The 16875-nt window shown below is 39.1% G+C and overlaps 2 protein-coding genes across 2 annotated transcripts; both read right to left on the bottom strand.

Annotated features, from left to right (window-relative positions):
- Positions 1 to 499: 499 nt before the first annotated feature.
- Positions 500 to 4831, bottom strand: rsph3 (radial spoke head 3). Its single transcript, XM_026340831.1, has 8 exons — positions 4084 to 4831; positions 3663 to 3744; positions 3434 to 3575; positions 3204 to 3349; positions 1963 to 2166; positions 1290 to 1452; positions 1037 to 1123; positions 500 to 630 (listed from the first exon to the last, which is right to left on the bottom strand). Exons 1-8 carry the CDS (start codon positions 4317 to 4319, stop codon positions 554 to 556), a joined length of 1137 nt encoding a protein of 378 aa, XP_026196616.1. The 5' UTR covers positions 4320 to 4831; the 3' UTR covers positions 500 to 553.
- A 3840-nt stretch (positions 4832 to 8671) lies between these two features.
- tagapb (T cell activation RhoGTPase activating protein b) lies at positions 8672 to 16349 on the bottom strand. Its single transcript, XM_026341776.2, has 12 exons — positions 16262 to 16349; positions 15304 to 15468; positions 13898 to 13939; positions 13417 to 13501; positions 13260 to 13313; positions 12753 to 12822; positions 12337 to 12485; positions 11863 to 12024; positions 11625 to 11734; positions 11187 to 11373; positions 10797 to 10878; positions 8672 to 10575 (listed from the first exon to the last, which is right to left on the bottom strand). Exons 4-12 carry the CDS (start codon positions 13441 to 13443, stop codon positions 9416 to 9418), a joined length of 2001 nt encoding a protein of 666 aa, XP_026197561.1. The 5' UTR covers positions 13444 to 13501; positions 13898 to 13939; positions 15304 to 15468; positions 16262 to 16349; the 3' UTR covers positions 8672 to 9415.
- Between the last annotated feature and the right edge of the window lie 526 nt (positions 16350 to 16875).

Below are 16875 nucleotides of genomic sequence, written 5' to 3'. Positions count from 1 at the left end.
TGGTGCAAGATGCAAATAGATAAAGAAAGTCACAGAAAGTCGCTTTGAATGGTCTGCATATCTAGAGTTCCTTAAAACTACTCAGTTGTGCAATGATAAATACCATTTCTAAGATAAAACATTTGTTGAAGGATAGTGACTGTTTGACTGGTTATCACAAATATGAGGCTGATGATAAAGCCTGTTTTTTTTCTTTTATCAAACCTGTAGCAGAAGTGAAGCCCCAGGTGTTTAGGAACCTCAGATCTTGTATTAAAATAGAAGAAATTGTTGATATTTAATATAATATTAGCCTAAAAGTACTGCATACGTGTGAAAGCACATAACACAAGACTCCCTTTGAATTTTCCACAATTTTACAAGTTCATCACAAATTTGTGTTCTAGGATCACAGAATAACTTTTACCACAACAATATATTAATAAAAGATTCACCATGAACTATAACATGTAATACACGATCAAATGTACTTGTGGTGATTTTATCAGTAGACTTTTTGGGGGGGGGTCATGCATGCTCTGACATATCTCGGTAAATTATTATCACTGAATCTCTACATGTCAGATTTCAGCTGTTTCTCCAAATCTTTGAATCTCTCCAGTCTCTTCTGGTTGACATCATGAATGATAGCTGAAACAGACAGACAGGAACAAAACGTGTTAACGACCTCTGTTATTTTAAACATTACCCACTAGATGGCACTCAAACAATGTCTTTGACCTGATGACCCCTTCAACCCCTCAGGTAAGAAGAATCTTTAGATCATCTTTAGAAATTGCACATAGATTGGCTTCATTTTAAACATATTCTTTAACCAAAGGATCAAGTGTTTTGATTTTTTACATCTTGTAAATTTGCCGACAGATACATTTCGTTAGCTTTTATCAATTTCTACAAGTGTGTCATTTCATATACTGTTATTAAACAATACTGAATTCATCTACTGCTCAGTCAGAAACATTTTATAACTAAATAATTAGTAGAAATCAAGTGCAGGAGTGCTTTAATTTAAAAACATTATAGTGAATTGTCTTACTGTCCAGCAGCTCTCTTGCTGTGTGTCTCTTTTCCAAATTGTTGTTAACTTCTGCCATCAGCCATGGGAAGAAATTAGTCTCAATATCTGGAAATCAGAACCATAGATGTAATAAAAAGGATAAAAACCCATCTACTGCTACAGGTGGTGTTATGTAAAATGTCACTGTTTGTGCAGTGATGCCCTCTTGTGTTAGAAACGGATAGCTGAGTTTGAGTGCTACGAGAAGGCACCAACACAAAGGAACACTCGCCTTTCTCGACAGGGTCAAAAAAGTAGCCGTGGCTTCTTAATGAGGTAAAAACAGCCGGTAGAAGGTTATCTAAGTACTGCTGTGTGTATGCCCTGGCAGCAATCTTCTCTGCAGTCTCTTTTTCTTTCTTCAGTGCCTCCTTCTGCTGAGCAATTCTACGCTCCTGAGGTCAGAAAATAGTTTAAAACAGCATCATCATTATGCGACACAAATGCAATTCACAACAAATATCTTTTAAATGTTCACATTTGGTGCATTTTGGTGCAAACATTTTGTGAAAAAAAAACTTGCACCCCGAAACAGAAGCTTTTTATGACTTTAACAAGTGTAAGTTTGTTCTAAAACAAAAGAAAATAAAGCAGACATACTATTTGCTAAGCTGTCTTTAGGAAACGCAATACAAAAACACCACAGCACTTATAAAACATACTTAGAGACATGATTTTGAAACGGTTTATTTCCTAGATTACATTATTGAATTAATCCTAAAAAGGTCAGTGATGTAATAAAACTTTGTTTCATATTATTTCGTATTTTCTATAACATGAAATATTGTGTGACTAAATAAACAGAAAAAAATTGAAGAAAATTTAGTTTAGTTTTTTAAAATCTTTGTAAGTAATCTTAGTTCCTGTTCAGTCATTTTAAAACTGACATTTTAAAATGTACGTACTTTCTCCTGACTGTGGCGTCTCTCCTGCTCCTGAAGCCGCTGCACCTCTGCCAGCTCATTGTTTCGCAGCTCTTCGAAGGCCCTCTGCTGGGCCCTCAGACAGGCCAGCTCTTCTTCCTCCATCACCTCCAGCAGAGATTGCTCTATAGTCTTACCCACCAGGACCTCCAGGACTGGCTGCACCTCCCTGTCAAAGTCAAACAACTGCGGAGGATATGAGCAGTGAGGGGTATTACAGTGTAATGCAATTAATATAAATAAAGATCAATTCAGCAAAAGCTACAAAATGTTTACACTTGATTTTAGTTTATATTGTCAGAACAAGACAGCATAAAAATGAAATGGTTTCTAATACGTTTAGCTGTTCATCATCATCCCACATGACACTGTCCTTCATAATTAGTCCAGCAATTTAGTATTTTACTTCCACAAAGATATATACATATAAAAACATATTTTTTGTAAAAAGCACACTCTAATATGGTGCTGACTTTCAGTTACTAATATGGGTCAAGGTCAATTAACACTTGTCAATGTGCAAACCAAAGTTTGTAATGCAAGCTGAAGAACAGACCAGTAGTTGAGGTTAGGATATTTGTGTGATGATACCTTAACTGAATAAAAGTAAAACAAAGGAGTCAGTTAATGATTTCTGTTGAAGAAAAGAGAGAGCAGCACCATGTTTGTTCTTACAGATCTTTGGGGTTTCATGCTGATAAAAATTCAGCTGCTCAGTTTTTGTTTTTTTTTTTCTCAATAAATTCAAGTTCCTCAGAGTTTTGTGGTCGGTACCTTGTTTTATCTTGTGGTAACAGTATTACTAGCACGGTATGACAGGGATGTGATTAACACATCTGCAGTAATTACTGATTGTGTATCTGTTTTGACAGCTGATCATTAGTGGTGCTTTTTTGGAGCAAAGGACATGAAGGAAAGTTCAGATTGTAAGTAAGTTTGACAGTCATGGTCTTTCATGTGTTTCATATTCGCCTGTTGTGGAACGTCTGGGTAAACAAATAAGAAGTTTTCTATTATGATATCCTAATTATAATGTCACTGTCAGTTATATTCTTAGACTTGACAATGCTCCAGAGCCTTCAAGAGCATTTTACAGCTGTTTCTACTGAAATACTCCTCTTCAGTAGTTCGCCGGTTGAATTCCCCTTTAATAATGCCTTAAACAGATAGAATAACGTATTTCCCTCCATACAGTTAACAATATTCCTGTACAGATTGCCTACCTCTCCCTCCTCTATCTGTGTTTCAACATCTTTGCCAGTTTTAGCAGGTATAAAGAGTGGAGTGGCAGGTCTGTCCAGGAAAGCATCAGTCTGGCATTGAATGTCTGTAGCCACTATAACATCACTCAGTTCTTCCAGGTAAAGCTCTGAAAAAAAGGTCAAATTCAGCAAAAACACATTTCTCATATCCATAAACACAATTTGTGAAGTTGTCAAACGAAATATTTTACCTGTTTGCACATCAATGTGTTTTCTGCCTTGCAGAGCCTCAGGAGTCTTGGATCTGAACTGCTCTCTGGCATGTTTCCGAGCAATGGCTCTCCTCCTGAGCTCCTGCTGTCTCTGAATTTCAGCTGGATCTGGCTGAGCTGCCTGTCAATGGTGGATGATAATACACATTTTTTTTCTAGATTTAGAAATGAGAAAGACTGGTAAAATGGATGTTTCTTACATACTTACAGTTGGTATGATGTGTTGAGCATAAGTGTTTCCCCTGACAACACGACGGTCATACATAATATTTCCATAATTACTGTGAGTCCTACATAGTCAAGGAAAAACACATAGGTATCAGAATTTGAAGACTATTATTATGATTGCATTATTGTGATTGAGGCGAAGCCCATTTAACTGATTCAGATACCTAATTCCATGTTGTTTGATTATATGTATGTTTATTATTAGCAGGAAAGTAACTAGCAACTATATCCATCGCACTCAATGCACATCCACATAGCTTATATTTTATCAGCTGCAGGATCTGACATTACATTTCCGTGCTGAAAAGTCACAGTTTTGCTTATTATTTGCACTGCCTGACGACATGATACTAGTTTGAGCACTTCACATTAAAACATATCAACCCTAGCAAGAAACGTACTGTTCAGTCGGAGGCTCCCTGTATTTGGAGCGGTTCTCAACGGGTCTGGGGCGACTTGAGAAGGTGTAAGTTCCGTTTTGCTCTCTCTGGCTGTGAGAAACAAAAGCCATTTGTCGCAAACCACCCGAGACTCTAGTTGTAATAGTTAAAGTTACTGTTTGGCAGCGGCCTGACACCAAAACCAAGAGGGAAGCAGGCAACGAAGTGTTGTAGCAACCGTCTCCAGGAAGAGTCATAACACCGTCGTTACGTCACTTCCTTATTCTTGTTAGCCACACACGTTCCATGTTTTGTTGCTACTACAAGCTAATGTTACTTGTACTGCTACTCTAACTATTACATGTATCACGTCTACTGCTTTTACTACTACTGCTACTATTTGGCTAAGAACTACATAGAACACACAACTTTATACTTTAGTTTTTAGGCTGCTCAGTAGGCTACAAGCAATTAGCAACATCAACTGGTAACGTTACTGCTAACTTTAAATTAACAGCTACTATTAATGCTACTAACACTGTACTACTAACTACTAGGCTACTTCACCACCAGAAACGGAACTAACTAAACACTCTTACAGCAGCAAAAAATACAATTTCCACTATCACCACTGCAGCTAGCTACGTTAACATGATAAACTCGCATTTAGTGCGCATACTTGACTATAAACTACATTTCCCATAATGCCACATTTATAGTTTCTACATCACAGTACAATACTGCAGTCAACTGTATTTATATTAACTGCACAGTGCCATTAGTACATGAAAACTGAGTAATGAGGTTAGAGTTCAGTTCTATCTGGAATGAGAAAAACTGAGATTGCTTTTCTTTCTTTTCTTACTACCATTTACCCAAATAAAATGACACAAGTGAGGAAATTGCAGGTTTTCACAATAAACTGCAAGCACCGATATTCACCACAAAGATGATCCGTGCATGTTTACGACACTCTGCAATATGTTGTTAAATCAATATCAAGTCAATGTGTTATCACTAAGCAAACTTTGGTGAAATTATTATAGAAACTCACCATTTTTTTAATCATGCCAGAAGGTACTTTACCAAACATGAAAGGGCAACATACATGGTAGGCTATAGTATCACTAAAGTTCCAAAGGTAACAAGATTGTGCTGAAAAAAAAAAAAAGTCACTACCTTTAGTGGTTTTGCTTGTTCAGTATTACAACACAGAATTTCTGAGTATAACCTTTTGATGCAGGCTCCACTTCCTGCACAGTGAAGTCAGAAGGTGACAAACAAACTGCTGCTCTTCATGAACTAGTCAAAGTTACAAAAGTGTTTTAAAGATCTGGTATTCATTGTACACATTTCTACTGAGATTATAGTAGTGATTGGGTAGTTAGGAGTCACATGATTGGCTGTGCTGCAGGCTTGGCATTTGCTATTTATTTCACACTTAACAGCAACAGCAAAACAAAACTGCACTTGAAAACAGATTGTTTTACTTGCAGGCAACACATGAGAGGTGGGTGGCAAGAGACATTTAGTAAAGGAAAACAGAAACTCGACACAAGATCACGTTAACCACAGACAGCAGTATCAGCTCTTCAAAAAGGCTGAAAGTGTCACAGAAAATAGGACACTTGAATTCACTGAGCGCTGTATTTGTGAGGACAAAGGTGAAAGCGCTGTGTGATGACTGAACCTTTTATCATTTTCATATGGAGAGATTTTATGACAAAGATTGATTGTACCACAGTTTTGCATTGAAACAAGTTTGTTTTGTGACAAAACAGGAAACTTTAAACACAAACTTCAAGCATTTATAGTGTAATATTTCCTAGAAAACAAATACTGCTGATATTACCAAGACCGCTTTAATAGCTACTATTACCACTCCTATTACCTCTACCTGTACCCCATCACTACTAATACAGAACAGAAATTCATGTTATCGCTACCATCACCATCAACTAACTTTACTTTATTAATGCAGTACCACCACTACTGCTTCCACTATAACTACTATCATTACTACTAAAGCTATCACCTACCACTAGTCACAACTCAAACAGCCAATATCCTGGTTCTACTACAACTATTACTATTACCATTAGTACTACTAATGCTATACTATTGCTACTACCTTTATTAGTACCACTGCTACCATCACCACAACTGCATTTGCTAGTAACTGTAGTAAAACATTACTTTAGATGCAAACATCAAAACACTACTGCTATTATTATTACTAATAGTGCTACTACCAGCTCTATCTCCACTTCGGTTATGATGCCACCATTATGACTCTGTATATAACCTCTACTGCAACTATAATAATACAATGGTACAACTAGAAACGCTTCAAATGGCTATAAATGCAATAAGACGTACCACAGTTCTCTTTTTTTGTCCCTGCTTAAATGTACTTTTAACACCACTACCACTCCAACCAACTGCAACTCTACTAGTACAATCAGATAATTGTGCCGCAGTTTTGCAACTGAGTATATTTGATCGTTGCATAACAGGCGGCACAACACAAATAGCTAAATATAGGCAGAGCTAGAAGAGAGGGCCATGCTGGAGCTATGTCATGTGTTTTATTACCTCTTTTTTTAGAAGCAATAATGAATGAGTGAAGATGGCACCATATTGTAAACGACAGATTCTGTCTCCTTTCTGCATGTTATATGCTTTATTGTTCAGCTGCCACAAGTCATTACTTGTTATTAAAGGGTGAACCATTCAGCTTGCGGCTGTGCTAGCCTTTTCTCATTAGTGTAAACTGTCAGCCATGACATTACGCAACCATCAGGGTATACACACATTCATCTTTTCTCTGCACGGTAACGTGCACACACACCCTCTGGTTTGGTTCACCTTTACACTATGTGCACAATACTAGATTTCTAAATAATGAGCAAACAGCTATCCTCAGTGTGCTATTAAATAATTTCCCTCACACAGCCTGTTTTAAGCAGTATGTGGCATTTTAAGCAATAAGGAAACTGAATGGAAAAAGATATTAGTTAAGCAGTTCACTTATCAAAGGTAGTAAGAGGTGGTAATGGTAGCAGGTAGAGCACGGAGGTTGGAATTCAAATTCAATTACAGCACATGGTACATGCAACCTTGTTATTTTAAAACCAAGACAAAACAAGTAAATGGAACTTGATTAAGAGTTATTCTACAGTAAACTTTTAAATACAGCGTACAGATATCCAAGTCTTAAACACTGGTCAGGCACAATAATGTAAATAAGAAAAATTAATTTGTTTCAAACAACTGAAACTTTATATTGTTATCAGACAGGGACATAATTAGACAGAGATATTTCCCATCCAGTCGTTTTTTCATTAGTGCTCAAATTGGCTGTTGTCCCCTTCATTAAATGTATTTTAATTACATGTTTTTGGGAAAGAACCTGCAGCCCAACCTCCATGTTTGGGAACTCGGACACAGGCATATGGATATGAGGTGAGGACTAAAGCTCATTCATATCTATAATAAAAGATTAAAATGTTGCTCGAAGTTTCTTTGCAGAGAAGAAATGCTCAACATCTATGTGCAGTTTACAATGAATAATAGCTGCTTTGTGCTCGTTTTGCAGCTATCTTACTTTATCTTGGCCCCGGCCGTGGCATCAAAACAGACCACAAGGCTTGCTGCAGACATGTTGCAACTTCATGGTACTTTCTATGCATAATAATAATAAATGATATGCAGTTGGTATGATGTGTGAGATCTCACTTAACAAATCATGTGAGACCCCAGTTGAGTTTCCTTTCACACTTAAACGTATGGTGCATGAATGGTGTTGACTGACAGCTAATGAATGAAAGCCTGTCCAAGATAAATGCAGTGGAAGAAATACAGAACCTGCAGTAAAGTCTGGCATTGAAGCTTGTAATGTGTAATGAATTTCTGCTGATATTGTGTCACAGCTTCTAATTAAATTGTGGTAGTGCATTGCATTACACTGGAAAATCTTCATAGTTTTGTTCCTATGTACATTGAAATAGCAAGTATAGTGTGCAACGACTGTTTGTGATACAATAAACTTCTAAGAAGGAGTTATTCCTGCACACCTAGTGTATTGGATTTTAGAGAAGCAGCTTATTTGTCCCTACCATGTGGAAGTCATTATTAAACATAAGCGCTATCATGGATAAACAGTATTTAGCTTCCCTTTCACCATTATATTTCCCTAAATAAGACTGAGTTTTAATCTTGTTGCAGTGTTTTGGGATTATTTATGCATTTTATGAATTAGATCAACTTGTTCAGGAAGGAAACAATGTCTTAAAACACTGTAGATAGGAAGGAAGACGAGATGGCATCAGCTCAGAGACAAGAGAGGAACTGCAAATTCAGAGAAAAACCAAATCCGTCCACATGACCCTGTCTGGTTTCCTTCTCTTTTAGCATATGTGCCAGAACATGGTGTTCTCTCAATGAGGGCTGTTAGCTTGAGTTATGCAACACATCTTTGAGAGAGAAGATGAGCCAAACTAGTCTCTGTCCTCCATTTTCTCATTACATCTACCACTAATTAAATGGATGGTGTTGCAGCATCTATTTCCAAAAACTTTATCAAAGGTCTCATAGAAACAGACAAGCAGACATTTCTTCACTTTATTTTAGTTTATTGAATATATTTTCCATTTCATTTACTCTAATTTTTAGCATAATACAAGTAAAATCAAGCATAGTTCATCATTAGAAAAGTGCTTTAGTGTAGTGGAAGAAGTAGACTATGCAAGGTGAAAAATATTTACAAAAAGCCAAAAAATAAAAGTGTGCTCTGTGTGCTATATTATACATATATCACTATATCAACAACATGTCAAACACTCACAGAAAGTCAAGACTTTTAGCATATTATCCACAGCTAAATGTGGTTTTATAGCTTCATTGTGATAGACTAAATATCTATCCTGTTAACCACATAACCATCTGCTGATATTTGTACTCTAAACAGTACTACTAAAACATGTGCCATCACAAAGGATGCACATAACTGACATTCATTCAAAGTGAAACAGTGAAAAAGAAACAGACTGGACTTGTGCATATACAAAGATTGCATTAACATAGAGTTGCTCTGTGGGCACAGCCTTAAAACACAGATCCTAATCAATGAAACAGTAAAACCATAATGAGTTAGCAAAAAGTAGCTGCTATTGAAGAATTCTTGCTAAATGAAAACCCACAAGGTCCCAATTAAGGTTGGTGAGTTGCTACCTTGCAGTATGAAAGCTGGTCCTTTGGCTTTGCCCACTGATACTTTACTCTAAATTACTTCAGTCTTTGAAAAATGTTTATATAACGATAGTTCAGTCTGTGAAAAAAGTTCCAAAGCCAATCAAACATAAGATTCTTTGGCATAAGAAAATTCCTCAAACACGGGCTGGCTACATCTTCGTGAAATGATTTCATGATGGCCCACCGACACAGATTCAGACATGGCTCTCTGGCGGAAAGGCTGTCGCCGTTCAACAACGTTGGCTTTATCCTCTCCCACCTGAGGGAAACTGTCTCCGTACTCACTGACAGAATAGGTGGATGGGAAGTCATAATTTACAGAGGAAGGGCGTGACCTCCTGTTGATGGCATCCTGTACAGTCATTTTATATTGCGGCGGAAGACCCACATTCTGCACTGCCTGCTTGTATGTTGGAGGCTGGCAGGGCAGCCTGCTGTCCACGTGCTTAAATACTTCAATGGCTGACAGTGGGCGAGCTTTATGCACAAGATCTGCTGTTGGATCTGCTTCACTCTGAGAGTCCTCCTGGAGAGTTTCACAAGGGAAGGGGTTTTCCTTCTGAGAGTCTTTCTTCAGGCTGCTCCTGTTGAAGCTTGCCAAGCTCCTTGTCCTCATTAGGACTTTAGTAGCTACTCTCATAGACTGTGAGCGCTTCCTTTCATCTGGAATTGGCCTGGTAATGTCCTGCTGAGACCTCATTGCCAGTGAAGCTTGGTTGGTGGTGTTTGTCTTCCTGGAGCAGCCCGGTGACCCCACTGGGGAACTGGTGAAAACTGAGCCTTCTGATTGGTTGGAGGCAGCGCTCTCCAGGGAAGAGCACGAACAGTCCTTGATGCGACGGCTTTCCATGTAAGGCACTGGGTCCACGTTGAAGCTGCTTAGCTTTGGAAACAACAACACTGGCCTTGCTCCTCCTCGGCCTCTCAGCAAAAGGGAGTCATCTGAGATCTGCTTTTTCAGAGGCTGCTCCTCAAAGTCTCTCCTCTCCACAGAGCAGTCATCATGGCTTCTGGCATGGCTGCGTAGGCTCTGGATATCCGCTGGGAGGAGGATGATGGGCTCAGAGCAGCGCCGGTTGAATTCAGGCTTTGTGGTGAAGACAGCATCTGACGTCCAGGAAGAAGTGGTTGCGCTGGGACTGAGGGAGGACGATGAACCACATTCTCCATGTGCAGAGCTTGTGCTCTCTCCTGCTTCTCCATCTCCATCGGGGTCCGTGCTGTCATAGGCAGAGTCAGGATGCTGGGAGGACAGTGAGTCTATAGAGTGGGGAAAGGAAAGAAATAATTAAAATCTTCACAAATTTCACATTTGCTGAATCTGTGCAATGAATTATTAAGGTATGTGTTGAGGTACATGCAGAAAACAACAATCATGTCTCTGTACTTCTGAGTTTTTTGCACAAGAACAATTTTTCCTACTGTAAGTCTCGAGTCCCTAAAGGGAGATTAAAAAGATTTGAGTGTCAGTGGCAGCGTACCTTCATCAATATCCAGCAAATTTGGGATATTATCTCCTAGTATCTCCCAGTGCTCAATCAGGAACTCAGTTAGATCTGTGACCTGCAGCAAATCAGAATAAGAAATGTTATGAGTCACATCAACAACAACATTAATAATCGTAATAATCAGCGATAAGATAATAATACTTGTTATGTAAAGTTATCAACATTTGATAAAGAATTTCGAAAATCAAAGTTGATGTTCTGAGCAGATACAATGTGTTTTTATATTTGAACTTTACTAAACAAACAGGCATCTGTGCAAGTATAACCTTAGTTATGAAACCTTTTGAGGTTTTTCTGCAGTGCAAACCACAAGGCTTCAAAGCACCAAAAGTGAGAAAGTATATTCATAACAAGTCTTTTCACCTTCTGCATCTTTTCCTTCTGCTCATCCAGTGGGGTGTCGTCCACCTGTAGCAGCGTGGGGCCGATGCACACCGCCAGGTTGTGGGCGTCCATCTTGTTGGTGTCAGCTCTTTCCAGGATGTGATGGAGGACGCAGACGATTTGCTGCAGGAGGAGTTTGTTGTGCTCCGGTAGCTCATCTACCACCCTGGTTAGCGGGCACCAAAAAAAAAGGAAGGAAGAAAATAGAACAGGAAGAAGATTAGTCTGCCGCTCTTTTTTTGTTTTGTTTGTTTGTTTAAAGTTTCTTCCTTTTTTAAAACAGACTAAAAAGAGAAGTGTTCAGTCTACATATGGAGATCACTGGGATTTTTTTGTAAAAAAAATCTACCATCTAAGTCTGTTTATGTTTGAGCACATACATGTTTATGGAAATGCTGATTTCTGCTGACTGCTTACTTTCTGGTTTCCACAGCTCTCTCCTGGACGTCTTCTTTATCCAGAGCTGACATCCAGCTGTCATAAAGTTCAGACACCAGCAGGCTGCCAGGAAGTTCCTTCAGAAAACTCTGCAAAAATGAAGAAATAGATGTTGATTAGTATCATACAGCACCAGCAGTGGTAATGGCTGAAGGGACGTGGCAGGATCATCAGATGTATTGGTAGTTTTAGTAAGTTATCAAGTATGAGAACTTACTTTAAGCAGACCGACAAGCAGAGAAACAGGCTTGCTCTCCAAGTCCACCTCCAGGCCGCTGTTGAGCTGCTCCTTGATGTCCTTCATGTTCTTGGTGTTGCACGCCTTCCGAAACACCCCCTCGGTGGACGGCCCTGTTTTCCTCAGCAACACCAGCATCTCCTGGTGAGAGAAGAAGGAGCGAGAGGTGAGATTATTAGAGTCAAAGCAGAAACTGCCTGCGCGAGTGAGATCAATCAACATGCAGCTCATGCAGCTCACAAATGGTTTCCTGTGCTGTCAAAAGTCAACTGAGCACATGCCTATTTATTATTCACGCTCATTACAGTCGTCTTAACTAGCTGTCCTAGTTTCTGTAGTTCTATTGCTTATAACAAGAGGAAATTCTGGCAAGACGTCAATCTAGAAACAAGGGAATAATAATGAAGTGAAACTGGTGACATTTGTGGGTAGTAGAGAAGGCATGATGCTTACTGAGACTGGTTTGGGAAGTGAGTAGTTGTCTGGGCATATCTTGCACAGAGGTTGTCCAAACAGCTGAGGCTTAGCGTCCGTTTCAGTTCGACTGGCTCTGCTGATGAAACTCTTACTTTTCAGCCTCCTCACCAGGTTCCACTTGGTCTCTGACAACAGAAGAAACGTTTCATCCATGAGCTTATTCAGTCCAACTTTATATTTAAATGAATGATTCTAAACTGAATCACTGAATGACGGAGTTGGTGCAAAATAGCAGAACAACAGAATTAGATGGGTGGAAGTCAGAGTGCCAGTGTGTCACCAGTGTCACCAGTACTTTATTTCCTTTTTTTTGTCTGTGGTCTCACACATTGCATGCTTAATGAACCCCGCCCCCCCACCGACCAAAACTGGCATTGGACTTTCAAACTCACCAATGGGCTGCATCGACTTGTCCTCTTGGTTATGTAACTGCTTCAGAGGAGCAGATATCTTTGCATCACCCTGGAAACAAAATAAATAAAAAGTAATTCAGTGATGAGTAGACAAGAGGAACATGGGTATGCAAAGAAGAGAAAAGAAGGAAGGCTTCAACCACCATGCAACACACACAGACACACTCACACACACACACACCCTTCATGCCTTCTAACACGTGTATGAGTGAGTGTTAAGTTATCATACTACCGAAGACTTACACTAAGAAAAGTTGTGAATTGGTCGGATTAATTGAATATAAACTCTCTCAGTTACACTTTACTGTATTTTTTGGATCTACTGTTGATGCATTTCAAAGATTGTTCAGTATCTACCCATTAAAATCTGTTTAATAGGCTCCTTTCAGCGTGAGTGGGAACGCACAGGTGTCTTTCACAAACAATGGTTTCGCTTGAATATCTTTAATCTCAAACAGCCACTTCATCAAAAGGGGTTTTACTTACATCAAGTGGAAACTCTGTTAACTGTTCCATGCCGCCTCCTGTTAGAGTTTTAGTCTGAAAATACAACGAAAACACCTGTTGTTTAGTAAGAGGTACTTTTTATTAGCTACATCTTGATTTGCAGTGAACATGGAAATGTTGGCATTGAAAGACTTACTGCAATGTTGCCACTCAACACCTTCATGAGGACGTCGGGAGGTGAAGAAGCACAACCAGCTCTCGCTTTTGCGTCTTTAATTTTTCTATTGCAACCAAAAAAATAAATAAATAAATAAAAGCATAAATAAAACACATACGTACATTTACAATGTGTTTACAACCTTCTGCACCCTGCGCTTGTGTTTTCACATGTTTAGTCTTGGTTTTGACTTTACATAACCAAAGAAAAACTAGCTGTTATTTGAAATTACCATGCAACTTAAGAGAGAATTAATTTAATTATATTTATTTAAACAACAACAACAACCAAGAAAATCAACTCTGTTGTTCATTCAAAGATGTTATCTTGCTGTACTCAACATGTGTTATATAACATCCTGATAGCATAGATATTAAACCTTAGTTGTCAAAATTATAAATACTATGTCACTTATCAAGTAGGAGGACTGAATAATAATAATAACAATAATGTTTCTTACCTGTGAAGTGTATCTAACCAGCGTTCTTTCACCTCAGGCGAGCTGTGGGCAAAATAACAGCATGGTATGAGTTACGAATCCACAGAGAGAATCAAACAAGCAGCAGATACAGTGGGAGGAATGAGACGAAGCGTACAGGCACTGCCTCTTAACATCTCTGGTGGAAACTGTAAGTCAGTCATGGGAACAGGAAGCTGCGTCACGGCGGCCCCCAACCAAACTCCTTCCACTTCCTCGTAGACTAGTACTGCTGCGGCTTGTTGTCCATCAGTGGAAAAATGACGACGAAACAGATACGTGTGCCTACGTTTACACCTGCAGGGCTTCACCTTTTATAACCTGTCACACGCTGTGGCCTTATTAATGCCAAGCGTCGTGTGCACACATGAAGCAAGTGTCAACAAGTGAGCGCATGGTTCCTCGGGGACTCGTTGATCAATTCTAAACAAGTGAGCAGGAATGAAACTTTCACACACTGAATCATTACCAAAGCCAAACAGTCAATCTGACAACGACATCTCATTTTCAGACAAAGCCACTAAAAACCCAAACAGGGATTCATCATCTTCTTGGAATACACTAACGACTGACAAACAGCTTCATGTTTGATTCTAATTACTTCACTTGAAACGTGGGAGTCAATGAAAAACATGAATGACTATAAGCAGTGAACTATTTTCTAACTGGGGCCATTTGTCGGCGATGGCGGTGGTTGATCAGGGGACATTCAACAGCATTTACAGTAAAGATAAGCACCATCTAAATCATTTTAGTCAACTAACTGTCTAGACAACAAGTACAAGGCTGTGTTTCTCCTACATTTCATCTTTATTGTAAAGGTCAGTGTTTCCAGATAAAGTCAGTTGATGTTAATCCCCTTAATGGAGTTCGGTTTGGTGGCCAGCTCCGGACTTCCTATTTTGCAACCGCTCGTCTTGTGACGCTCCAGAAAAAGGACTTTCTCTCCGCTACTTCCTCATATTTTGTGGTCGTCATGGATCATGTGAAAATAATAATTTACTACATTTGTGAACGTTTGAGGCTCAGGTTTCGTTGATGCCATTAATCACAATAACATGACTGAGTGTGCAGTTTGTGCAAGAATCAGTCTGACTTTAAGACTTAAGTAATAATTCTGGGAAATAGTCATGTTGGCCTCGCGAGTCGTGCAAGAAAATAGATCCCTCTGTCACGTATTCTGTGGAACATTGCCACATTGCTCAGCCTGAGGATATTTCTCAAAGTGTCAAACTATTCCTTTAATCACACTATACCAAGAATTACTTTCTATGAGCAGGAGAGTGAAGATCTGCACATCCACAAACTGTTTGTGGTTATGTATTCAGATATATGGGAATCACAACAACCAGTGTGCTGGTGCTGTCATCGATCGTGTGTCTGCTTACCGAAAACACACCAAACAAAAAGTGAGCGTCCAGGCCAAGACGATCGTCACCCTAAGGTCAATATCCTCCGTTGTTCCCTCTTCTTCCTCCAGCTCATCTTCAAAACCATGAATCCAGACGTCCTCAAGGTTCACTCTGTGCTTCAGACGGTAGCTGGCAGTTGACCTATTAAAACAAAGTAAAATAACATGTCCCCTAAATGGTCTTTGCCCTTTTCAAAATTACAGTGCAGGTCTCATTGCAATTATTTCTCTCTCTGTGCCATCGTTTAGTTTGGAATAAAGTCACAAATATAAAGTCTCACACCTCTATTTGGCAACAATTCATGTCGAAACAGCAATCCTGTTCTGTTTGACCTGTGTGATGTGTATTGAGGTGAGGAGCGGGGACAGAAGGAAGGACCTTGGAGTTTCATAAGGTGTTATGGCTCAAAAATAGAGAAATGTCGTGCACGGCTGGGTAATATCAGTAATATTGAAAGGCTGTGAGTAATAAACATAGAGAGATATCTCATAGGGCTCTCTGGGAATATGAATGGGTGCTCCAGCTGACCCAGTGTCACAGTACAAACATGACCAGACACAAAAGTGCATCGCTCTTTTGCCTAAGTTGCAGCAAAAAAAGAAAAGGGGGAAGTTGGTACTTCTTCCAAGAAGTTTGAACTATTCCTCTAAGACTCTTTTTATATCATAAGTGAAACTATGACTTGTCTCAACAAAGTAAGTCTCACTTGAAATGCTCACAAAAAACCATCTGAGACAAACCAAACAGAACCATGTTCCAAGTTTGGGAAGCAGCTCGCGATGAGTAAACGTGAATAATAAAAAAAAAAAAAAGACACCTTTTCAACAACAAACATAAAGACTAAAATGAACAGTGAGTAGTATCCTGTACAATCATTCCTAGACGTAATCATTGCTCATACATATAAGCTCAAAAGGCTTCAAGGTGTGCTTACTGTATGGTAGCGTAGTCCCAGCTGTGTGAGCTACTGGAACAGTGGGCAGGTTGTGGTACAGAGATGAGTGTGAATATCCTCCCACTCACGAGCTATAAAACTTCCACCAGCTTTAATAAACAGCTCGAATGTGACTAAGCTGAGAAACCTGCTTTGGAAACAAGTTAAAGCTTCTTTGTATTAATATGTTAAAGAAATCTGGATCAGTCTGGATCACTTTTCTACTCTCTGTTCATTATAATATTGAGCTTTTTAAAGTGAAAGCATTGATACAGTATGTTGATTGATGTTTTAATGTCTACAGTACTTCAGATAACCAGTGTGTTGAAATCAAAGTGTTGACTTTCCCCTCATGTGACTCCACTTTAAGGGAAGCACCATGCTTTCTTCTACTAGTCTGAATCCACTCTGACTAAACACAAACAGTCTGCGTGCTGGGAGATTCCCTGAGAGCCCGAGTTTAGGGTCCAAAAATACACGTTTTGTTTTTACTTCCTCTTTCATTCAACTGTACCAACATGTCATTTACTTTAGTGGAAAGTTACTTAAACGCCACATGAGCATTACCACTTAGATTTTTTAAAACAGTAAGACATTTTTACTCAGGTTGCAAG

This window comes from Anabas testudineus, chromosome 24 (assembly GCF_900324465.2).
Source record: "Anabas testudineus chromosome 24, fAnaTes1.2, whole genome shotgun sequence".
NCBI lineage: Eukaryota > Metazoa > Chordata > Actinopteri > Anabantiformes > Anabantidae > Anabas > Anabas testudineus.
This window is presented reverse-complemented; position numbering and strand designations above follow the sequence as displayed.

Bases quoted from the DNA above. Each gene is read 5' to 3' on its own strand.
- rsph3 (XM_026340831.1), bottom strand. From the start codon at position 4,319: ATGACTCTTCCTGGAGACGGTTGCTACAACACTTCGTTGCCTGCTTCC. The intron at 3,576-3,662 runs GTAAGTATGTAA...CACCATTGACAG, and splicing joins CTCAACACATCATACCAACT to GCAGCTCAGCCAGATCCAGC. The intron at 2,167-3,203 runs GTAGGCAATCTG...TATCCTCCGCAG, and splicing joins CACAGATAGAGGAGGGAGAG to TTGTTTGACTTTGACAGGGA.
- tagapb (XM_026341776.2), bottom strand. From the start codon at position 13,443: ATGAAGGTGTTGAGTGGCAACATTGCA. The intron at 12,823-13,259 runs GTAAGTAAAACC...TTTTGTTTCCAG, and splicing joins TAACAGAGTTTCCACTTGAT to GGTGATGCAAAGATATCTGC. The intron at 12,025-12,336 runs GTAAGCATCATG...TTCTCTCACCAG, and splicing joins CACTTCCCAAACCAGTCTCA to GAGATGCTGGTGTTGCTGAG.